Raw genomic sequence first — 19,711 nt, 5'->3', positions numbered from 1 at the left:
TGGCTCTTTACCAATTCAATCAATCAATCTTTATTTGTATAGCGCCAAATCACAACAAACATTATCCCAAGACGCTTTTACAAACAGAGCAGGTCTAGACCATAATCTATGTTAAATTATGAACCAAGACAGGATAAGACTCAGTCTTACCCATAGACTGTGAAAAATATGGACGTAGTATCCGTGATGTCACCCATCTGTTTCTGAACGCTGTTTTGAAGCCAATCGGCAGCGGCAGCCATATTGCTTCTGTCGAGCCAGTGTGACGTAAAGAGGCGGGCTTTGAGCCTCCTAGCCAACAGCTGCAGTGTTCCTGCAGGCAGCTGTGCCTCTCATTGGAAGACTAGTAATCTCAATATCTTCGAAATTGCCGAATTAGAAAAGAATTCACCCCCCTCAAAGTGAGAGGACATCGAGAAATGAGCTATTCAGACTACACTCATCTTTTGTACCAGGCTGTAAACATGTTTATTAATGCTGCAAAGATCGTCTTTTTCCCATTCATGTGTATGTGACTTCCGGTACTTCCAGAGCCAGCCTCAAGCGGATCCTCGATGAACTGCAGCTTTTAACACTTCCGCATTGGACTCATATTTTTAGACCGGAGGTTGCCGCTTGGTCTTACCCCACATTAATCCACCATGAGCATTGCACCTCAGTATTTAACTAGTTACAGCGGTGAGGAAAAACTTCCTTTAACAGGCAGAAACCTCGAGCAGAACCAGACTCATGTTAGACAGCCATCTGCCTCATCCGAGTTGGGCCTGGAAAGAAGGATAGAGGAGAATAAGAGAGAGAGGGAGAGGTGATAGTGATGAGATGAGTAGTAGAAGCTGTTGCCGAGAAGCATCCTTAAAGGTGACATATCACGCTTTTTTCATCAATATATATTGGTCTAAGAGGTCCCCAAAACATGTCTTTAAAGTTTATGCTCAAAAAAACACTTTGAAATCAGATATTGGTCTGCCTGAAAAGTCCTTTTCTTCAGTCCTCCTCAGAACACTCTGTTTTCCCTCTGACCACGCCCCCTCAGGAAGTGGATGTGCCTCGGCTCTCCAGCACGTTGATCTAATGTTTACATGTTGGCTGAATATACACGGCTGCTCAGAGATCACGTTACTTCAACCCTCTGAATCTGATCCTGACGGAGAGGCGCCTGTAGCAGGACCTTTCTGAAGGATTGGTCACAGATTTAGTGTTTCTTGTTGTTTTATTTATCAGTATGTAGACGTGTGTCTTGGTACACAGCTACGAACATGTAGCTATGTGGCTATGCTAACTAGCGCTAGCACTTATCCATGATAAATAAAAATCATCCACTAGATCTTCAAATCTGCAGACGTGGGGAGTTAAACCGACCTCTGCCAGAAAGGCAGCAGGACCTTTTATGAAGGATTGGTCACAGATTTAGTGTTTCTTGTTGTTTTATTTGTCAGTATGTCGACGTGTGTCTTGGTACACAGCTACAGCTACAGCTACAGCTACAGCCACAGCTACAGCTACAGCTATGAACATGTAGCTATGTGGCTATGCTAATTAGCGCTAGCACTTATCCATGATAAATAAAAATCATCCACTAGATCTTCAAATCTGCAGACGTGGGGAGTAAAACCGACCTTTGTGTTTATTAAGACAGCCTACAACTAGCATGCCTCCCTCCTAAGCTCCTTGTTAGCACACATGTGTGCAGGTAATGAAAAATGGGGGGGGGGATTCAGTATTATTTTATACAGTCTATGGGCTGAACAAGCTCTGAGCTCTGACTCCGTGACAGACCGGATATTGTTGTTACGTAACAAAAACACGGAAGTCTGAAACGGCTGGTTTCACACACATTTACAGAAAGGTGGAGAAATCAGAACAGGGGCAGAATGGATTTTTTTCATTCTCGGAGGGTTTGTAGACAGGGACACATATTTCAGGTAGAGAACCATTAAAAAGTCAATTTTGCATGATATGTCACCTTTAAAAGGATCCAGGCATGGCAGCCTGCGTGGACCAATCAGGCTGAACTGAAATGAGATAGTCTGCTCGATTGAGGATTTCCTGTTCCCGCCCTCACACTGGTGGCATCTTAAAGCTCCTGTAGGACACTTAGTTTGTGTCAATATTGGCGCCCCCTGTGGACAAAGCAGAATACCTCTCTCCTCGCTGATTTTGTCCTAAACTTGTGAGTGTTGTCTAATGTATCAGTCAGTGTGAAGAGTGACTCTTGTTCCTGATGGTCTCATATCGATGCATTACTTTTAATTGTACTCATAACCATCTAAACTCCTTCCAGGAGCTTTAAGCACTTTGAACTGCTCCTCTTACGTGAAAGACTCTAAACAAAGCTTCACTGTTATTATAAGAATGGTGACAACACACAAGTTGACGCATAGTTAATCTCGTTTAGTGCGAGTACATGTGATATTTTTAACATGTGACGCAGACACACACCACTCTCTAGAGGTCTCATGCACCACAATATGATGGACATCTCTGTGTTTAAAAAGACAAAATAAAGAGGAAGTGAAGACTAAACAAAAATGTTCATGTTCAGACGGGCTTATCATCTTCAGACACTCGTTTCCTATCTGGCCCCTTTCCTGCTTATTACCTCACCAAACATCTCTGCAGGGTTCACTTCTCTGGAAAACTTGAAAAAAAGACACAGACAGTTTCCAAATGTGCATCATATGTCAGGAAAAAAAGTCTATGTAGATTTAGATATGTGTACATTTCCATTAGATCTCATTTAAAGCAGCCAAAGAGTCTGAATAAGTCAACAAGTCAATAAACATGATTCATTTCAAACTTCTGAGGGGAAGTTTTAGTGGAAAGGATTCAGATTTGTTGCATAAAACATGAAGGGAAAAGATAAATCAGAAGACAGGTGTGGTGAAGGAGGGATTTTTCGTCCAGTGTCACCTTTGATCCCCATAAACCACAGCCAACAGTGACAGGCGTGAGGGGGCGATGCGTTCACAGGTTCACTCTGCGCATGTTAAAACAGAAACCCGTTCGCACGACCCACATTCCTTTTGAAACAGAGATGTTTTCGTGCTTGGTACACTCAGGGAGGTGTTTGTGACTTCAGAGTTTCCTCCCACTGAGCGGCGGTACACAGAAGTGACACGGAGGAAATGTAAAGAAGAGACAGAAGAGACTTTGACGCTTGACTTTACAGCTGTTCAAGAAGAAGAAGAAGAAGAAACATGGGGAAACGTCTTCTTTTGCTCCTGGTTTTTATCCTCTGTCTGAGCGTTACGCTTCAAAAGAATGGTAAGAGTTATTTCATTATTGTCATTTACTTTAACTTAAACATTAATCTGCCATTATCATTATCATGCTTACTGTATCATTTATTGACTCTACACATGTTTTAACTGGGTAGTATTTGGTGACATCTCTCAGGGACCTCTGTTTGACATGATCTCTCAGTGCACGTGTATTCAGATTAATCAATAACAGCAGGCTGCAACACGCTGGTGATTCACTGATTTACTGTTTCACTGAACACATTCTGTTCCAATGACGCAAGAAGTTTCAACATATGGTTTTAACCACAGGATTGTCGACTGGACTAAAAGTTGTATTAGGGTGTAACCTCAGCTTTTGGGGGAAAGTTCCCTGACACTACAGACACAAATGTTAAAGAACTGATCAAGGGAATGATCATAGTGTTAATAATCAATAGATTAGTCAATATTCAGATGCAGTCTAATCAGTATGCTGTGAAGTGACAGTGACCTGATATATGTTTATTATAGTTATGGAGAAGTGTAGTCCAGTGTCCAGTATCTTTTGGTCACATTAAAGGCTTCTTTGTTCAAGTAAAATACAGAAATATATGAGAAGACTTTCATAAAGCAAACGTGGTATAAAGATGCATTATAAAATAATCAGATAAACAGTTTTAGCTGCAGTACTAAAAATCTCAATTTTAGCATCAAAACTGTAAAAAAAAAAAAAAGTACAAGCCGTGACCACCAGAGTTTTAAAAATACTTTTTTACAACAAACAAAAAGTAAAAATAAACTAGTTTTTTTTTTAATTGTTCCTGAGCTGAGTGTAACGTGTGGTCTCCAGGCTGTGGGTGAGTCTGTGGGGATTTTACTGGTTAAATGTCATTTCATCATCAGAGATAACAAACCTAGATTCTGTCATTATTTCCCCACTCTCAAGACACTGACATTTGACTTGGTGTCAATTTTGCTGTCTAGAATTAATCACTGTTATTCAGCTTTGACCTGTTGGAAGCATTCCATTCTATTCTGCTTTGATCTGTTCTATCCTGTTCTGTTCCATTCTATTCCGTTCTGTTCTGCCTTGATCTTTTCTATTCTGTTCCATTCTATTCTATTCTGCTTTGATCTGTCAATTCCATTCCATTCTGTTCTGTTCTGCTTCGATCTATTTTGTTCCTTTCTGTTATATTCTATTCCATTTGATTCCAACGTTTTAACAACAGTGCCAACAGGCAGAGGGGGAATGTGCCGGACTACTTTATGTGGATTGATTTGATGTGACGGGTGCGATTAGGTTGTCTCTGGTGTCGCTTTTGCTGTCTAGAATTAATCACTGTTGTTATTTTGCTTTGATCAATCGGAAGCTTTCCATTCTATTCTGCTTTGATCTATTCCGTTCTATTCTATTCTTCTTTGGTCTGTTCTGTTCCGCTCTGTTCTGCTTTGATCTATTCCGTTCTATTCTATTCTTCTTTGGTCTGTTCTGTTCCGCTCTGTTCTGCTTTGATCTATTCTGTTCTGTTCCATTCCATTTAATTCTAGTGTTTTCACCACAGTGTCAACAGGCAAAGGTGCCACACTCCTTTCTGTCGATACAGTTAATATGATGTATGATCAGGTTGTCTCTGGCGTTGCTTTTGCTGTTGAGAATTAGTCTAGTAGGGTTTTGACCAATCAGAATCAAGTATTCAACACAATTTGTGAAAAGCCTTAAATTATCAAACCAAAGAAGTGGGATTAAGTACAGAACTGCTCCATAAATGGAAGTAAAGGTACCTCAAAATGTCTCAGTGCTTCAGTAAATGTGCTTCATGTCTTTCTTCCTGTTTTGATTCTAATGACTGAAATAATCCTGAACTTGTCGTGTTTGTTGCAGGGAAAAAGAGAGGCAGAGGACACAGGAAGAACAGCTCCGAGGTTTTTGTTGCTGTTCCCAGAACTTTCAGAGGAGAGCCAGACCTTCAGCCCCGTTTTATTTTTGTCTTAAACGGGACACAGGCTCCAGTTTCCTCCCACTCCTCTCCTCCATCACTGCGGTCTCTCAGCAACAGCACGGTGGGATACCTCCTCGGCCCTCTGAGCACGCGGGTCATCCCCATTATTTATGTTCTGGCCGTGAGCGTGGGGATCCCGGCCAACATCGCCATCTTGTGCTCGCTGGCCACCAAAATCAGAAAAGTGTCCTCCGCCATCCTCTACTGCAGCCTGGCCGTCTCCGACCTCTTCCTCCTCCTCTCCCTCTTCTTCAAGGCTCACTACCATTTCCATGGAAACCACTGGGGGCTCGGGGAGGCCGCCTGCCGAATGGTCACGGCCTGTTTCTATGGCAACCTGTACTGCTCAGCCATGACACTTGCCTGCATCAGCATTAAGCGCTACCTGGCCGTGGTGCACCCGTTCATGTACAAAGTGCTTCCCAAGAGGACGTACACGGCGGTCGTCAGCCTCGCCGTATGGGGGGTGTTTGGTGCCGCCGTCGTACCCGAACTCCTCATGCAGCAGAGCTACTGGCTCCCCGAGGTGGGCCGCATCACCTGCCATGATGTCCTCCCTCTGGACTCGCACGTCTTCCTGCTCTACTACAACCTGCTTCTAACCGTCTTCGGCCTCCTGCTTCCTCTCGGGGTCACAGTCGTTTGCTTCGTTCGCATTATCTGCGAGCTCCAGCAATCGCACCACGACTGGGCGATGTACATCAGAGCCAGCTCTCTGGTGTTCGCAATCTTCCTGCTGTGCTTCACTCCCGCCGGAGTCCTGCACTTCCTCCACTATGTGCGGCTCTTTGCAGATGGAACGGAAACTCTGTACGTCTATTTTCAGGCTGCAGTGTGTCTGTGCTGCGTCCATGCCTGTCTTGACCCCTTCCTCTTTCTGCTCATGTCCAAGTCTGCAGGCTCCTCACTTTACTTCAGGCCCTTCAAAGGAAAATCTCTGAGTATATCTATATGAGACAGCGGAACCAATGACTCAAAGGACGGTCTGTAGTTACATCTTGCAGCTGATGAAAAAGGGGGATTTTCTCTGTGGCTGGAATCCAAAGAGAAAGAGAAAGGACCTTGAGAGTATTTGTGTTAAAAAGCATCATGCAGTCTGATTTTCTGTCGTCTGCTTGCAGAATAAACATAATGTATATATGTATGTCTATAAAGTGAAAGAAGATACCAGTCAAAAGTTTGGAAACACCTTCTCATTCAAGGGTTTGTATTTATTTTAATTAGATTAATACTGAGGACATCAAAACTATGAAAGAACATATATGGAATTATTTAATTCACAAAAAGTGTTAAACAAAGCAGAATATGTTTTATATTTTAGATTCTGTAAAGTAGCCCCCTTTTTCCTTCATGACAGCTTTGCACACTCTGGGTATTCTCTCAGTCTGCTTCATGAAGTGGTCTCCTGGAATGGTTTCTAATTAACATGAGCCTTGTCAAGAGTTCATTTGTAGAATGACTTGCCTTCTTAATGTGTTTGAGACCATCATTTGTGTTGTTCAGAGGTAGGGTTAGTACACAATGGATAGCCCTATTTGACTACTGTTGTAATCCAGATTATGGGAAAACCAGATTATTATATAGTTTTGATGTCTTCAGGATTAATCTACAATGTGGAAAATAATTCATATAAATACAAACCCTTGAATGAGAAGGTATTTCCAGACTTTTAACTGGTAGTGTATATTAAGCTGTTACTATGTTTTCTCTCTGTGTTGAAGTCTTCCTGGTGGAGGCATTAATGTTTGAAATGTAAAGCTGACATTAAACCATGTGACACAGCCGGTCACACAAACATGTATAAACTTTGTGTACAGTGTCATCCTGTGTGGAGCTGTGATCTCTGCTGATTAAAACTGAAACCAAATCATGTATAACATCTTCTTTATTCGTGTCAGACAGGATGCTCTGTCTTTGTCAGGACTTGTGAGCCTGCTACGTTTAATGCACCACTTCTACAATTTAGAACAAAACTATAAATAGATAGTGTAACAGTTCAGATAACATCTGTGTATAACTTCCTTATGGACTCCTGAGGGGAGGAGACATAAGCACTAAACTGTCCCTCCCCCCTCCCTCGCTGGGCTGGCATTTCCTGCCCAGCCTGTGACAGGATGCTGGGTGACAGCTCCGAACAGAGAGCAGGAAGACAGTCATAAAAGAGTTTCCTGTGAAATTTACAACTGAAAAATCAGTTAATACACAAACTTTTCTGAAGAAATGTGAACTATGTAATTGTTTTTATCATCCTCACGATTTTGATCAATGCTTACTTCATGAGATGTTGTAAAAACAAACATTGATGTCATATTTTTTTAACGCTACACGTTAGTTTGAAAAGATGAGGCTGGATTTTAGGAAGTGTGTCTCATTAATTCAGTTTATTTGTATGACTTTATTGGTAGTGATTGTAACTTGGTCTTACGTCAACACTTGGCTGCTGCATCTTTAACGTCAAAGTCCACAGAGTAAACACCAGACTTTATTGTGCTGCTGATGTCTGACAACATCCTTCTCCTAATGTGACACAGATACTCTTGACCTCCTGAAAAGACTTTGACATCAGACAAACCCTCTGTCTGTCTGTCATTACCATAGACTGTAAATAAAGGTCATTACTTGTTGCTTTTCAATCCTAACCCTATCTCGTAACCATAGATTTACATATTTGTATTCTTCGTGTTGACTCTTGTCTTCTTATCCTACTGTTACAATGTGTGTTAGCATTTAGCATTTTCCCTTAGCCCTTTACATCACGTGGTGGACAAGGTAAAGGTCTTCATTACTTAAGTCAAAGTATAGATCCTTCTGGTCAAACATTACTCAAATAAAAGTGAAAGATGTTAAATCAGATTGTGACCTGAGTTAAAGTCCTCGAGTACTTGCTTTTTAGAAAGTATTTTTAAGAATATCTCTAAACGTATTTTCACAGAGCATGAGTGCAGTCAAGAATGCATGGGTGTACATTCTGCTCCGTTCTGTTTATCTAGAAAACATGATTTCATATCTAAAAAGTCTACCATGAAATATAAACTAAGTTACTACAAGCACAGATACGTTTCTAATGTTCATAAAGTGCATTAATGCCATAAATAAGAATAAATATATAAAGGAATATAAAAATAAATGTTGAACGATGACAAGGAAGAAATAAAGGAATAGGTTGATATTTAGAATGTGAAACATGGACAACTGAATATTTAAATAAACACAAAAATAAGACCAATGGAAAGATTGATACAGAATAGTGGGCATATGAAGGAAAGCTTTAAAAAGCCAATTTAAAATATCTATAATTTTTTTAATTTTCAAAATTTGAAAAATATTAGTTTACTACATGCATATAAATACGTTTTTTCTTTTCTGTTTTTTTTTTTAATTTTTTTTTACAAGTTTTCAATTATTGAATATTTAAATATTTAGTAACTTATTTATTTTATCATCTTTTTCCCTCCCATATTGTTACCTCTTAGGCAAGGCAAGGCAAGGCAAGGCAAGGCAAGGCAAGGCAAGGCAAGGCAAGGCAAGGCAAGGCAAGGCAAGGCAAGGCAAGGCAAGGCAAGGCAAGGCAAGGCAAGGCAAGGCAAGGCAAGGCAAGGCAGCTTTATTTGTATAGCGCATTTCATACACGAGGGCAACTCAATGTGCTTTACATTAAAACATTAAAAGCATTGGAGACATTCAGACAAGCATAAAACAACACAACTAAAATGACAAATATGATAAAACAGAAAAGAAAAGGAAAATTAGAAATATATTAAAAATTACATTAAAATTTTAATTTAAAGTGGGTTAAAATAATCTTAAGATAGGAAGGCAGTGGCAAATAAGAAAGTCTTAGTCTTTGATTTAAAAGAGGTGAGAGTTGGAGCAGACCTGCAGCTTTCAGGGAGTGTGTTCCAGATATGTGGTGCATAATGACTAAACGCTGCTTCACCATGTTTCGTTCTGACTCTAGGGACTGAAAGCAGACCAGTACCTGATGACCTCAGAGGTCGAGGTGGTTCATAAAGTAGTAGCAGATCAGCCTAAACCATTCAGTGCTTTATAAACCATCAGCAGGATTTTAAAGTCTATTCTCTGACCAACAGGAAGCCAGTGTAGAAATCTAAGAACTGGAGTGATCTGGTCTACTTTTTTGGTCCTTGTTAGGACTCGAGCAGCAGCATTCTGTATGAGCTGCAGCCGTCTGATGGACTTTTTAGGGAGTCCTGTAAAGACCCTGTTACAGTAGTCTAGTCTGCTAAAGATAAATGCATGGAGGAGTTTTTCTGCATCCTGCTGAGACATGAGTCCTTTAATCCTTGATATATTCTTAAGGTGATAGTAGGCAGACTTTGTAATTGTCTTAATGTGGCTGCTGAAATTAAGGTCTGAGTCTATGACTACATCAAGGTTTCTGGCTTGGTTTGAACATTTCATCGTTGCAGATTGGAGCTGAGCAGTAACCTTTAACCTTTCCTCCTCCAAAAACAATCATTTCAGTTTTTTCTTTGTTTAACTGAAGAAAGTTCTGGCTCGTCCAGTCATTGATTTGTTCAATGCATTTACTTAGTGGCTCATGCTGTCAGTTCACTTGCTTAAGCTGGGGCTTCATATAGTCTGATACCCATCCCCTACTGTACCTCCTAAACAGCCATGAACAACAAACATAAACACTCAACACAGACATTTCACATCAGTTTTTTAGAGACTGTAGTCATTAGTTATACACAAATGGCGCCATCTGCTGGTGTGAGAGGGTGCAGCATGAGCTAAATAAAGACAAAGAGGTCCACAGTTGATCAAATGAAACTCTTTATTCAGTATGGAGACACCAGAGGAATCCACCTTTACACTGCATCACTTGAGCCTTTTCTTATCAAAATAAATCATATCAAGGACAGGTAAATATTTTACACACACCTCCATGTTGGTTTCGCAGCAGAGGTTTTCAAATCTGAAACTTTTTGGCATCTTCAGTCCTCCTCGAGTGACCGTACGACATTCAACCTGAACACCGTCCTCATGCAGATTTGAACCCCTCTGCTGGTTCACACCTTGTACACACAGCCTTCTCAGCACTAGCATGCCCTTTCACAACGCCCTCCAAGTCAACTCAGTATAATGAACACCTGTCCACGACAAATCTGACAACACACGAGAATGATACATTCACCTTTGACCCGGGGAATCACATGTCTGTTTTCCTCCCCCGCGGAGGAACAGAGAAGACACCAAAATGGGAAAAGCACACAACGGAAGGACTTCAGTAACAAACATGCAGGATTTCTGTGTGGAGTAGAGAGAGTTTGTTCAGCTCAGGTTGAGGTGTTTGGTTGAGGGAAAGTTGTAGGCGAGCAAAAAGAACACATCGAACATCAGGAAACCAGGTACACATCTCATGACAGTTCCTCTAAGTCAAAATAAGGTCATCTTAAAAAGAAATAGCTGCACGTAGAGGTCATGTTCTGCACAAAATAAGAGCGTCAAAATGATCAGAATCAAACATTACGGTACTTTTGTTTTACTCCTTTGTATGATGGAACAAACCGAGAAGAGGACGTGTTACAGGTCATTATTTTACAAATTCCCCTAATGCATTTAAACATCAAAACACTGACATTGTAGCAGCAAGAGTCGCATTCATTAGTTTTTAAAGGCTCATTTCACCCAAACCACAAAAAGACATATTTTCACACCTCTTCATGAAAACTGTTTTACCTACCTACGTATATTATTGTAGGATGTTGATTCTAGAGAAAGACCAAGCAGTTGAATCTTTAGCCACATTAACGGAGTTGCTCTTGGGATGGCAAAGTCGCAACACCATGTCTATTAACAGAAATCTGTCATATTACTATCGACCAATCAGGTTTCAGCAGGCTTTAGGTGTATGCCAAACAGTCAGTCATTGGCTGAGATGTAATGATGGACCCTACAAGCAAACTCTCAAACAATTCAGCTTCTTTTATTACTCTATAAACGTTTCTGTGAGTGCAGGAGACACTACGGTCATAGGTGTTGTTTCTGAGCTCACAGTCCTTCATTGCATCTTAATCAAGCGGTGGCATCAAGCTGTTAAAAATGAAGCTGATGCAAGAGTGCAAAAGCCAAAGACTGGCTCAAAAAGCCAAGGAAGGCCCATTAACAACCAGCTGTTTTTTACTGCAGAATTTAATATGTTTGCCACCTGGTTAAAAGAAAAACATTTGATAGTATAAAGGCTAAAAGTCATGCATAGATTAGCATTATTAGCGACTGACTTGTCTGACAGGTGGGGGTGTTGTAGCTGTTTGCCAAGAGGCTTTAAGGCCCACCTCAGCTCCCCCTCATGCCTGCATCAAGGTTTGAGACAGTACTTCCAATATGGCGACCACCATTGTTAGGCTTCATAATGCCTCTTCAAGAACCAATGGATGACGTCACATTGACTATGTCCATGTTTTACACTGTCTATACCTTTTATGTACTGGTCAGACTGGAAACAATGGCCTACCAATGGAAGAAGAGTCTCGGCCAGAATAGCAAAAATGTGTTATTCTTGTATTTTCTTGACTACAGTCCTTCTATGGGGAAACTATCCGCTTTCCCCAGTTTCCAAAGAAGTCTCCCAATAATGAGCCAATATGTGAGCCTGTGAAGGACAGGGTGCGTAATATGGGAATGAGGCCCCTTTGGTAGTCTTAATAGTATTTCTTATTTCCATGGAAAAACCCATTATGATCACATGCCAATCTGGAAGGCCAAAGAAAGCCAAATCTGGGCATGTTTGATGGAGGGTTGGTGCAGATGCCAGTGCCACAACTATTTGTATTGACAGATGTTGATGTTCCCTGGAAGCACTTGGTACTTGTTTACTTATTACTACAATGACCCGTCTGCACGGCTACAGAATATGTTTTCTTTGGGATTTGGGTGAACTGGTCCTTTAAGCATGGCTTTAATTTCACTGAAGCACAGGTTTTCAAATCCTCCAGGTTCCTTGGTAAAGACTTCAAACTTTCAGAGATGGTCGCTGTATCTAGTAAGGGTTTGTCTGGACACACACACTCAAACAAACACACGCACACACACTAAAAGTCATGCACACTGCAGTTTCAAAAGATGAGACAATAAAAAAAGCAGGACAGAGCAGCAAAGCTTCCAGCAAGGTTTGGAAGAAGAGACGGGCTCAGCAGAGAGAGAAAGAGAGAGAGAGAGAGAGGCACGACATTTGAGAAAGGCCTTTGAGTTGTGGAGGGAGCAGCAGCAAGGCAGGAGGAGATAAACAGAGCGGGAGGATGAGACACCGTAAAGAAACCAATACAGATAGAAAAAACGAAGAGAAGAGCAGATTATAACAGCAGAGTATAAATTCTTCTTGACAGAGCAGACTGCGAACGGAGAGCGAAGCCCTTCATGGTGAGCTCGGCGCCACGAGACGAACACGACACGGACACGAGAGAGGGAGAGAGAGAGAGGAAGCATTCAGACAAAAGGTTTCCAATCCCAAAAGTCTCTGACTGTAAAAAGCAGAAAATGTAAACTTCTTTTCTCTTTAGAAATGTAGCTGCTGAAGTTGCCGGTTTTTCTCTAGACTACTACATCGTTTGGATTTTTTTTTTCTCTATGGCCTTGTCATTCTTGAAATTGCAGCAAAAGGCTTGAACATCAGCAACCTATTCCCTATCGTAGCTTTAAAAACTGAGATCAACATCAGATCTGAAGACGTTAAAACAGACCAGTGAAGCAATAAATAACAAACGTATAAATAAATATAGAACAGATAAAGAAGGAATATCATGATAGAAATCAGTAGCTCTATAAGGGGTCGGGATATTCATCAAAACAAGGGCACCTTTTCTGTCTTGCTGCGAGACAGATGGAGAGATTGATATCACCCTCATGTTTGTTACCAGCAAGCTAGCTTAGCTTCACAGAAAGTCTGGATAAGAGTTGGACGGTTAGCCTGGCTTCCTCCAAGAGTCACCAAATTCATATACCAGAAACTCTACAGCTCACTAATGGCTCGTTTCCACCAAGCGGTCTGGTATGGATCAGTATAGTCTGGTACGGGTCGGATTGGTAACGCCTGATCCTGTTTGGGTTTCCACAGCCAACCGTGCCCTACTTGGTAGGCGGCGTGTAAGCCGGATGCCCATAGCTGCGTCAGCTACGTAATAGCGGGACATCATGGCAGCACGTCACAGTGTACCCCGCTAATAAATTCAACGAAGAAGAAAAACACGAGGAAAGTCTGCACCTCCACGGTCGACCATGGAACGCTGTTTCTTGACGCCATTTTTCAAACAAAAAGAGTGATCTTCCCGAATGTCCACTGGAGATTTAAACATGGCGGGGTTATGTGTTGTTCTTTATTACCACTGTCGCACGGGAAGTGACGATTCTTTTGACCAATCAATGGACTGCAGTGTTTCTAGCTCCACCTTCTGGAGTCGGATCGGTATGTCTGGCACCCCAACAGAAGGGTACCAATAAGTGGGACGGTACAGCTTGGTAATTTGGGGACCTGTCCCGGTTTTAGTTCATGGAAACGCCACAAAATGCATGCCGTACCAAGATGAACCGAACTGAACCTCTTGGTGGAAACGGGGCTTAACACATGTTCTTACCAAGTGGCTACCCAGAAAAAACTGCAGTTCCTCATTTGTCCACTTGAGGATGTCTCCAAAAGCCAAGAATTAAGTTCCAATACATTTTCAACTGAATTCTGGTTCTCTGACTGCTTATCTGTGATGGTCTGCTACATGTGCTGAAGACAGGGTATAGAGTCATAGTGCACTCTGCTGGAAAACAACTCAATGACGACATTTCTAAATCACCTTAGCTGTCCTTTATTCTCACTGAACACGACTTCACGTCAGAGCCAGGCTAGCTAGCTATTCCTCCCTTAAAGCTAGGGTTGGTAGCCTCAGAAAACTAGCATGAATTTTAATGTAGCATTTCCTCAGGACTCTGTCTAACCCTTTCCCCCGGCAGGACGGGATTTGTTTGGTTTCATAATTTGGCTCCTGATGGCAGGGATTGGTTGGTGTTTTCCCAGGTTTACTTCGGCTGTCTTTTTTACCTCTTTTTTAAGAACACATTATGTATTGATTACCATCAGGACAGAAAGATCATTTTAACCAGTATAACAAAAAGTGGATCTAAATCTGACGACCGACCCCAGCTTTAATTCCAGACTTTAAGCTAAGCTAACCAGCTCCAAACTTTTCCCTTAATTGGGGAGGTTGTCTGAAGTCCAAGCCTTTTGCAGCGTTGACACATGCATCTGAGTGTTGCACGTGTGAAACAGCCTTTAGTAGATAATGAGGTGCTGATATCTAGAGTTTTAGGGACACCCATAACTCTGGCTGGTTTCTGGAGGTAATTCCTGCCAGGATGCCCAAGACTTCATCCACCAGCCATCGACACTCCTAACCTCTGAAGTCTTTTAACTCTTCATATCTACAGCTCATTGTAAAGTTAAACTGCATTTATTATACTTTATTATTTACCAGGTATTCCTCTCAGGGATAACAGAACAATCACTCGTCTGTAATGAGTTTGTGAACTTATTCATCAAACGATAAATCAAAGAGGGATGACTGCAGGGCGATGTTTGGGTAAATTAAAGACCATGACGGTTCTTCAGCACACTGAGTGAATACCTGGTAAACAACATACTGCTGTGTGTCGACGTTTACATGAGGACATTGGCTCGAGTGTCTGGCAGTCGGAGGCCCACAAGCCCGCCTCCAACCAGCACAGACGAGGCCAGCAGGATGGGGATGGCTTTGGTGATGCCAACCAGCGAGCCAAAGATCAGGTTGCCCAGAACTGCTGCCAGCTTACACATAGCGTTACAGAAGCCAAAACCTGTGCCCCTGAAAAACAAGGAGGCGGAGACAACATGGAGGAGAGGGTTAGAAGAGTATGACATTACTGAGTGAAGACAGGGTTCTGTATGTGCAGTGCTACATACCTTAAAAAGCGGTATATATACGGCTCATTCATTAAAAGGCTAAAGCTGCAGAACTCACCTTCTGTCTGTCGGGTACAGCTCAGTGGTGACCACATCCAGAGAGTTCCAGGCAGAGATACTGAGACCATTATAGAGGCAGAGCATGAAGATCATCATGGACTCACTAGTGCCGAACCAGAGGAAGAAGCAGCTGATGCCTGACAGCACCATGGAGCCTCCTGCAGGCGAAATCAGCACACAACTTCAAAAAAAGGCCTCATTCATTCAAGATGAAGGCTGCTGCTCATGCTTCAAATAAAACAGAGCACCTCCTCAGACGATTACAACCACCTACCCAACATGCTGAGGCGTCCTATTTTGTCCATGAGGAGGGCGGAGACGATGTTTCCAGGCAGCACCGCCAGCGTTCCCAGGAAGTTGACGAAGTAAACCCAGTACGCGCTGTAGTCGTCGTCAAACGTCATCTGACAGCCCGTCTTGTTTTGGTGAAAGGAGCTGTTGATCACCCTCGAATTCGTTAGTTTGGCGTCGTCGATATCTGTAAGAGTGGAGGACACGGAGACAGCTTTGTGTTTAAATCACTCATCAGGGTAACTCTTCTATCTGTGAGGCGCCTTCTGGGGTTAGAAACACTGAAACTCCACCGTCGCTTTTCTTTATGGAAACAAAGAAGTTCATCCATTTTTAATAGAGAGCTAATTCCGCCTTAGGATGTACCTTCTACCTACAGCTGGTCCTGAAATAGCAGAGTGTTTTTATCTCAGTGAGATAATTTAGCATCCTTTGGAACAGTTGACAAATGAGCTGGTAAAATGAAAATGATAATAAGGGAATATTTACAGGATGTGGAAGATAAGACCACGAGCATCCGCTACTAATAGGTGTGGAGGATACACATGATGAATTGAAATAACCGTCCTCAACAGGCTTTTAACACATATGATAGTCTGTCTGGTTTAGATGTGTGTTGCCTCGCTCTAAATAGAAACTCCAGCAGCTGCAGCGGAGAGAAAACCCTCCCCTCTCTCACCTCTGCTCGCCCACCCTCCTCCCTTCCTTCCTCCCTCCGTCTGTCTCTCCTCATTTGTCTTTATCCTCCGCTCTCAAGAGGAGCATCGCTGGAGGCAAAGAGACTCCATCCCCCCGGGGGGCATTACCGGCAACCTGACGTGCCCTTACTGTTTCCATGTTCAGCTCTTTTTCCTGAGTGCTGTGGGGAAATATTTTTCCACACAACGCTCCCATAAGGTCTGAATCAGCTGCAGGTTCTCTCCAAACATCCTGCCTCGCTTTTTCCTCCTGCGTGTGTCTGAGTCCGGAATGATTAGACCGCACATAAAGCGTCTGTGTGGAATGTACAATGGATGTTTACGACGCTGATGCAGACGGATTTGTTTAAATGTATCAGAGAGGAAATGAGGAAACTTACACCCTGCTTCTTAAAGAATCACATTTGTGCATCGCTGTATCTTGCACACATCTAAAAACATCATATATGTGAGGCTATAAATAGCCGTTTTTATCACCCTGCAGCACAGGCTGGCTCAGTGTCTCTGTCGCCTGAGTTCAGGAAGGCAATCTGTGCAGGGCCAGAGAGGTTGAGCTGTAATTTAGTGGCATAAAGAAAAAGCCATAAATGCTCAACCCCCTTTCTCTTTTCGCCAGAAGCTCTGACATCAGACCCAAAATGAACTGTCAGGAGGAGACAGACGCTGAGTGAGACTTATGTGTGAGGTAGAATAGGATGTTTTTGTGGGTGCAGGTAGAGACTCACCTGTGTTGTAAAAGAAGGAGTCGATGAAGGTGCAGTTTTTAAAAGAGGAGCCGACAGAGGAGACGTCTTCAAAGAAGCAGTTGATGAAAGAGGAGTCGATGAATTGCACCGCCTTAAACTTCATACTGATAAACCTGGGAGGAGAAGGAGAGAATCAATACGGTCATAAAGGGTCACCTGAATGCACATTTTAAGACAAGAGGAAAAAATGACTGTGGTATCTCCACTAAAGTTGTGTTTTTTATGGATGTATCAAAAACTGGGACCTCCACTGCTAACAGCTAGTTAACATCAACTTAGACTAGAAGTGCTTTGGCTGCCATGATTGCTAGGGTGTGTGCGGTCATGGCATTTAGACAGGCTGCGTGTTAGCTGCACGAGTTGCTCTAGTCAGGCTTGTCTCTTAGGTCACATAAGTTTGACCTAAAATAAAGCAATTAACTACCCATTATTAAGATGTGCATGATGCATGAGATCTCCTATAGACTAATTCATAGAAATCAAAGGAGTAGTTTCAGGAATTAAGCTTCAAGAAAACGATCTCACTCACATCAAAAACAGAGTTTCATTTACAGATTAAAATCAAGCGGCAACCTCCGGTCTAAAAATATGAGTCCAATGCGGAAGTGCTAAAAACTGCAGTTCATTGAGGATCCGCTTGAGGCTGGTTCCAGAAGTACCAGAACCCACATACACACAAATTCAAAAAAGCCGATCTTTACAGCAGAAATAAACATGTTTACAGCCTGGTACAAAAGACGAGCGTAGTCTGGATAGCTCATGGGTGAATTTTTTCTAACGTGGCAATTTCAAAGATATTGAGATTAAGTCTTCCAATGAGAGGCACAGCTGACTTGATTGACAGTCGGGAACACTGTAGCTGTGTGCTAGGAGGCTCAAAGCCCGCCTCACACTCGCTCAACAGCAGCAATATGGCTCCCGCCGACGATTGGCCTCAAAACAGCGCTTCAGAAGCCGATGGGTGACGTCACAGATACTACGTCCATTTATTATACAGTCTATGATTAAAATACCATTATGTACTTTTTCAAAATTTTCATACAAGGGTATGCTTCCAGGGTTTATAACGATGTCAGGGGTTGTTTTTTTTCAGGAAAATAACTTGTTGACTTTAAAAACAGGTGCTCAATATACAAACAGACACCAGCTGAGCAGAGAGAGGGGCGGGGAGATAGAGGCACCAAAGGGAGATTGCACATGAGGAAATATTTACCATACACTCTAGCACCCACAGCTTACCTGGACCAATGTGATTTGTGGAAAACAGCAAAGACTCAAATAAAGGGCTGTGCAAGTGGTTTCATTTACCACATAACTGTCCTGGACATAACTTCAGAATAAAAGCCTCATGTGACATGAAGCAGATCTGGCTTTTATTTTGAAAAGCATTCAAAAAATGCTGCCGTATTATCCTATCATCCTCTAATATTCATTTGATATCAGTGATACTTTTAAGGCCTTTGAATGTACCTATTCCTGTAAAGTTTAGTTTGATCAGTCTGTTATTGATCGATTCAATCTGTTGCATGCTGCTGAACACAGGAGCATGGTTTTGGTCTAGATTTAATCTCAGACTAAACATGCATTGTGGTCTGCAGTCTTCAACGTATCGATGCATCTTCTCTCTGGCCTTTGTGTGTGAGAGAGAATCGGGAGGTGCAGGAGGAGATGTGTGTGTTTGGGTGGGACAGAGGGAGGAAGAAGGGAGGAAAGAGAGAGCGATAAGCTTTTAATTTCCTGGCTGTGCGGGAGATAAAGGAGGCAGGATTAATATTACCGGCAGCCGTGTGTTGTTTACGGGAATGAAGAATAGTCCTGCTATCCCGCAGCAGGACAGAAAGAAGCTTTAAGCACAAACCTGAGCGCAGGGAGGCTCGCAGGTTTGGATCACAGCGTCTGACTGCAGGTTTGAATCCTGTCTTATTCATTAATCTGTTTTAAGACACATGGACATTTCTATATTGTACATTTTACTGCATGTCACTGTGGGTAGGTTTGAGATCAGATGATTGACAGCATGCTGAAGAAACTGACTTTAAGATGAGCAAAGATATGAGGTATCACTTTGTCCACAGGGGGCGCCAAAATCTAGCTTTAAGGAGTCATGTTTTTTCCCACCTGTCGTTTATGAAGGCTCCGTTCCTGTGGATCTGGTTCTCCAAGGTGAAGTTGAAGGTGAAGTCTTCGATGCGTTCGCTGTTGTGGATCTTCACTCTGGAGGCGTACTCGTCGGCCTGAAGGTGCTTGATGACATCAGGAAACCAAACGGAGAGTCCATAGAACCTGGACACAAGAACAGCGACTGTAAGTCACAAGCTGATTGTGGTCACTGTTAGTTCATCAGAGATTCATGCTTCATGCTTGCTTTTATAGCTTCTGTCTTCTATTGGATAATCTGGTCACATGATCTCTCAATTTTCTTTCTCTTACTTGCAAACTGTGAGATTTAAAAACTAGCAGACCTCAGGTATTCTTTAGATATTGCATTCACAAACATAGGAAAGGAATAGATGACAAGCTAAATATTTTAAAGGACAATGGAGTTAACCTTTGACCTTTTCAACTAAGATAAAGACATTCATTATTCATTATATTCTGTTGGATAATTTGCAATATAAAGCATTTCAATGATTGAGTTTTGACCAGGCATTTTTTTAGACATCACTTTGACCTTTTACATCCAGAATCCAGTCTGTTGATCTTTAGCCCAGCTGAGCATTTCTGCAAATTTGAAATTATCCCCCAA

At 42.2% G+C, this 19,711-nt stretch overlaps 3 protein-coding genes across 11 annotated transcripts in view; 2 read left to right on the top strand and 1 right to left on the bottom strand.

The window, feature by feature from the left end:
- Nucleotides 1-19,711, top strand: part of LOC117830698 (ceramide transfer protein-like) — a 152,170-nt gene that overhangs the window by 26,506 nt on the left and 105,953 nt on the right. For all 9 annotated transcript variants that reach the window (XM_034708926.1, XM_034708925.1, XM_034708927.1 and 6 more), the window contains exon 3: nt 19,099-19,269. The gene's annotated coding sequence lies outside the window, so the exon portion shown is untranslated. The remainder of the gene's footprint in view (nt 1-19,098; nt 19,270-19,711) is intronic.
- LOC117830701 (proteinase-activated receptor 3-like) lies at nt 2,061-7,098 on the top strand. Its single transcript, XM_034708936.1, has 2 exons — nt 2,061-3,264; nt 5,107-7,098. Exons 1-2 carry the CDS (start codon nt 3,198-3,200, stop codon nt 6,177-6,179), a joined length of 1,140 nt encoding a protein of 379 aa, XP_034564827.1. The 5' UTR covers nt 2,061-3,197; the 3' UTR covers nt 6,180-7,098.
- LOC117830696 (synaptic vesicle glycoprotein 2C-like) overlaps nt 14,710-19,711 on the bottom strand; it is a 36,870-nt gene continuing 31,868 nt past the window's right edge. Inside the window, 5 exon segments of the mRNA XM_034708923.1 lie at nt 14,710-15,072; nt 15,229-15,388; nt 15,505-15,708; nt 16,945-17,078; nt 19,084-19,248. Coding sequence (XP_034564814.1) covers nt 14,889-15,072; nt 15,229-15,388; nt 15,505-15,708; nt 16,945-17,078; nt 19,084-19,248 — 847 coding nt within the window. The 3' untranslated portion in view covers nt 14,710-14,888.

This window comes from Notolabrus celidotus, chromosome 19 (assembly GCF_009762535.1).
Source record: "Notolabrus celidotus isolate fNotCel1 chromosome 19, fNotCel1.pri, whole genome shotgun sequence".
NCBI classification, from domain to species: Eukaryota; Metazoa; Chordata; class Actinopteri; order Labriformes; family Labridae; genus Notolabrus; species Notolabrus celidotus.
The sequence above is the reverse complement of the archived record's forward strand: the minus strand, read 5'-3'. Positions and strand labels throughout refer to the sequence as shown.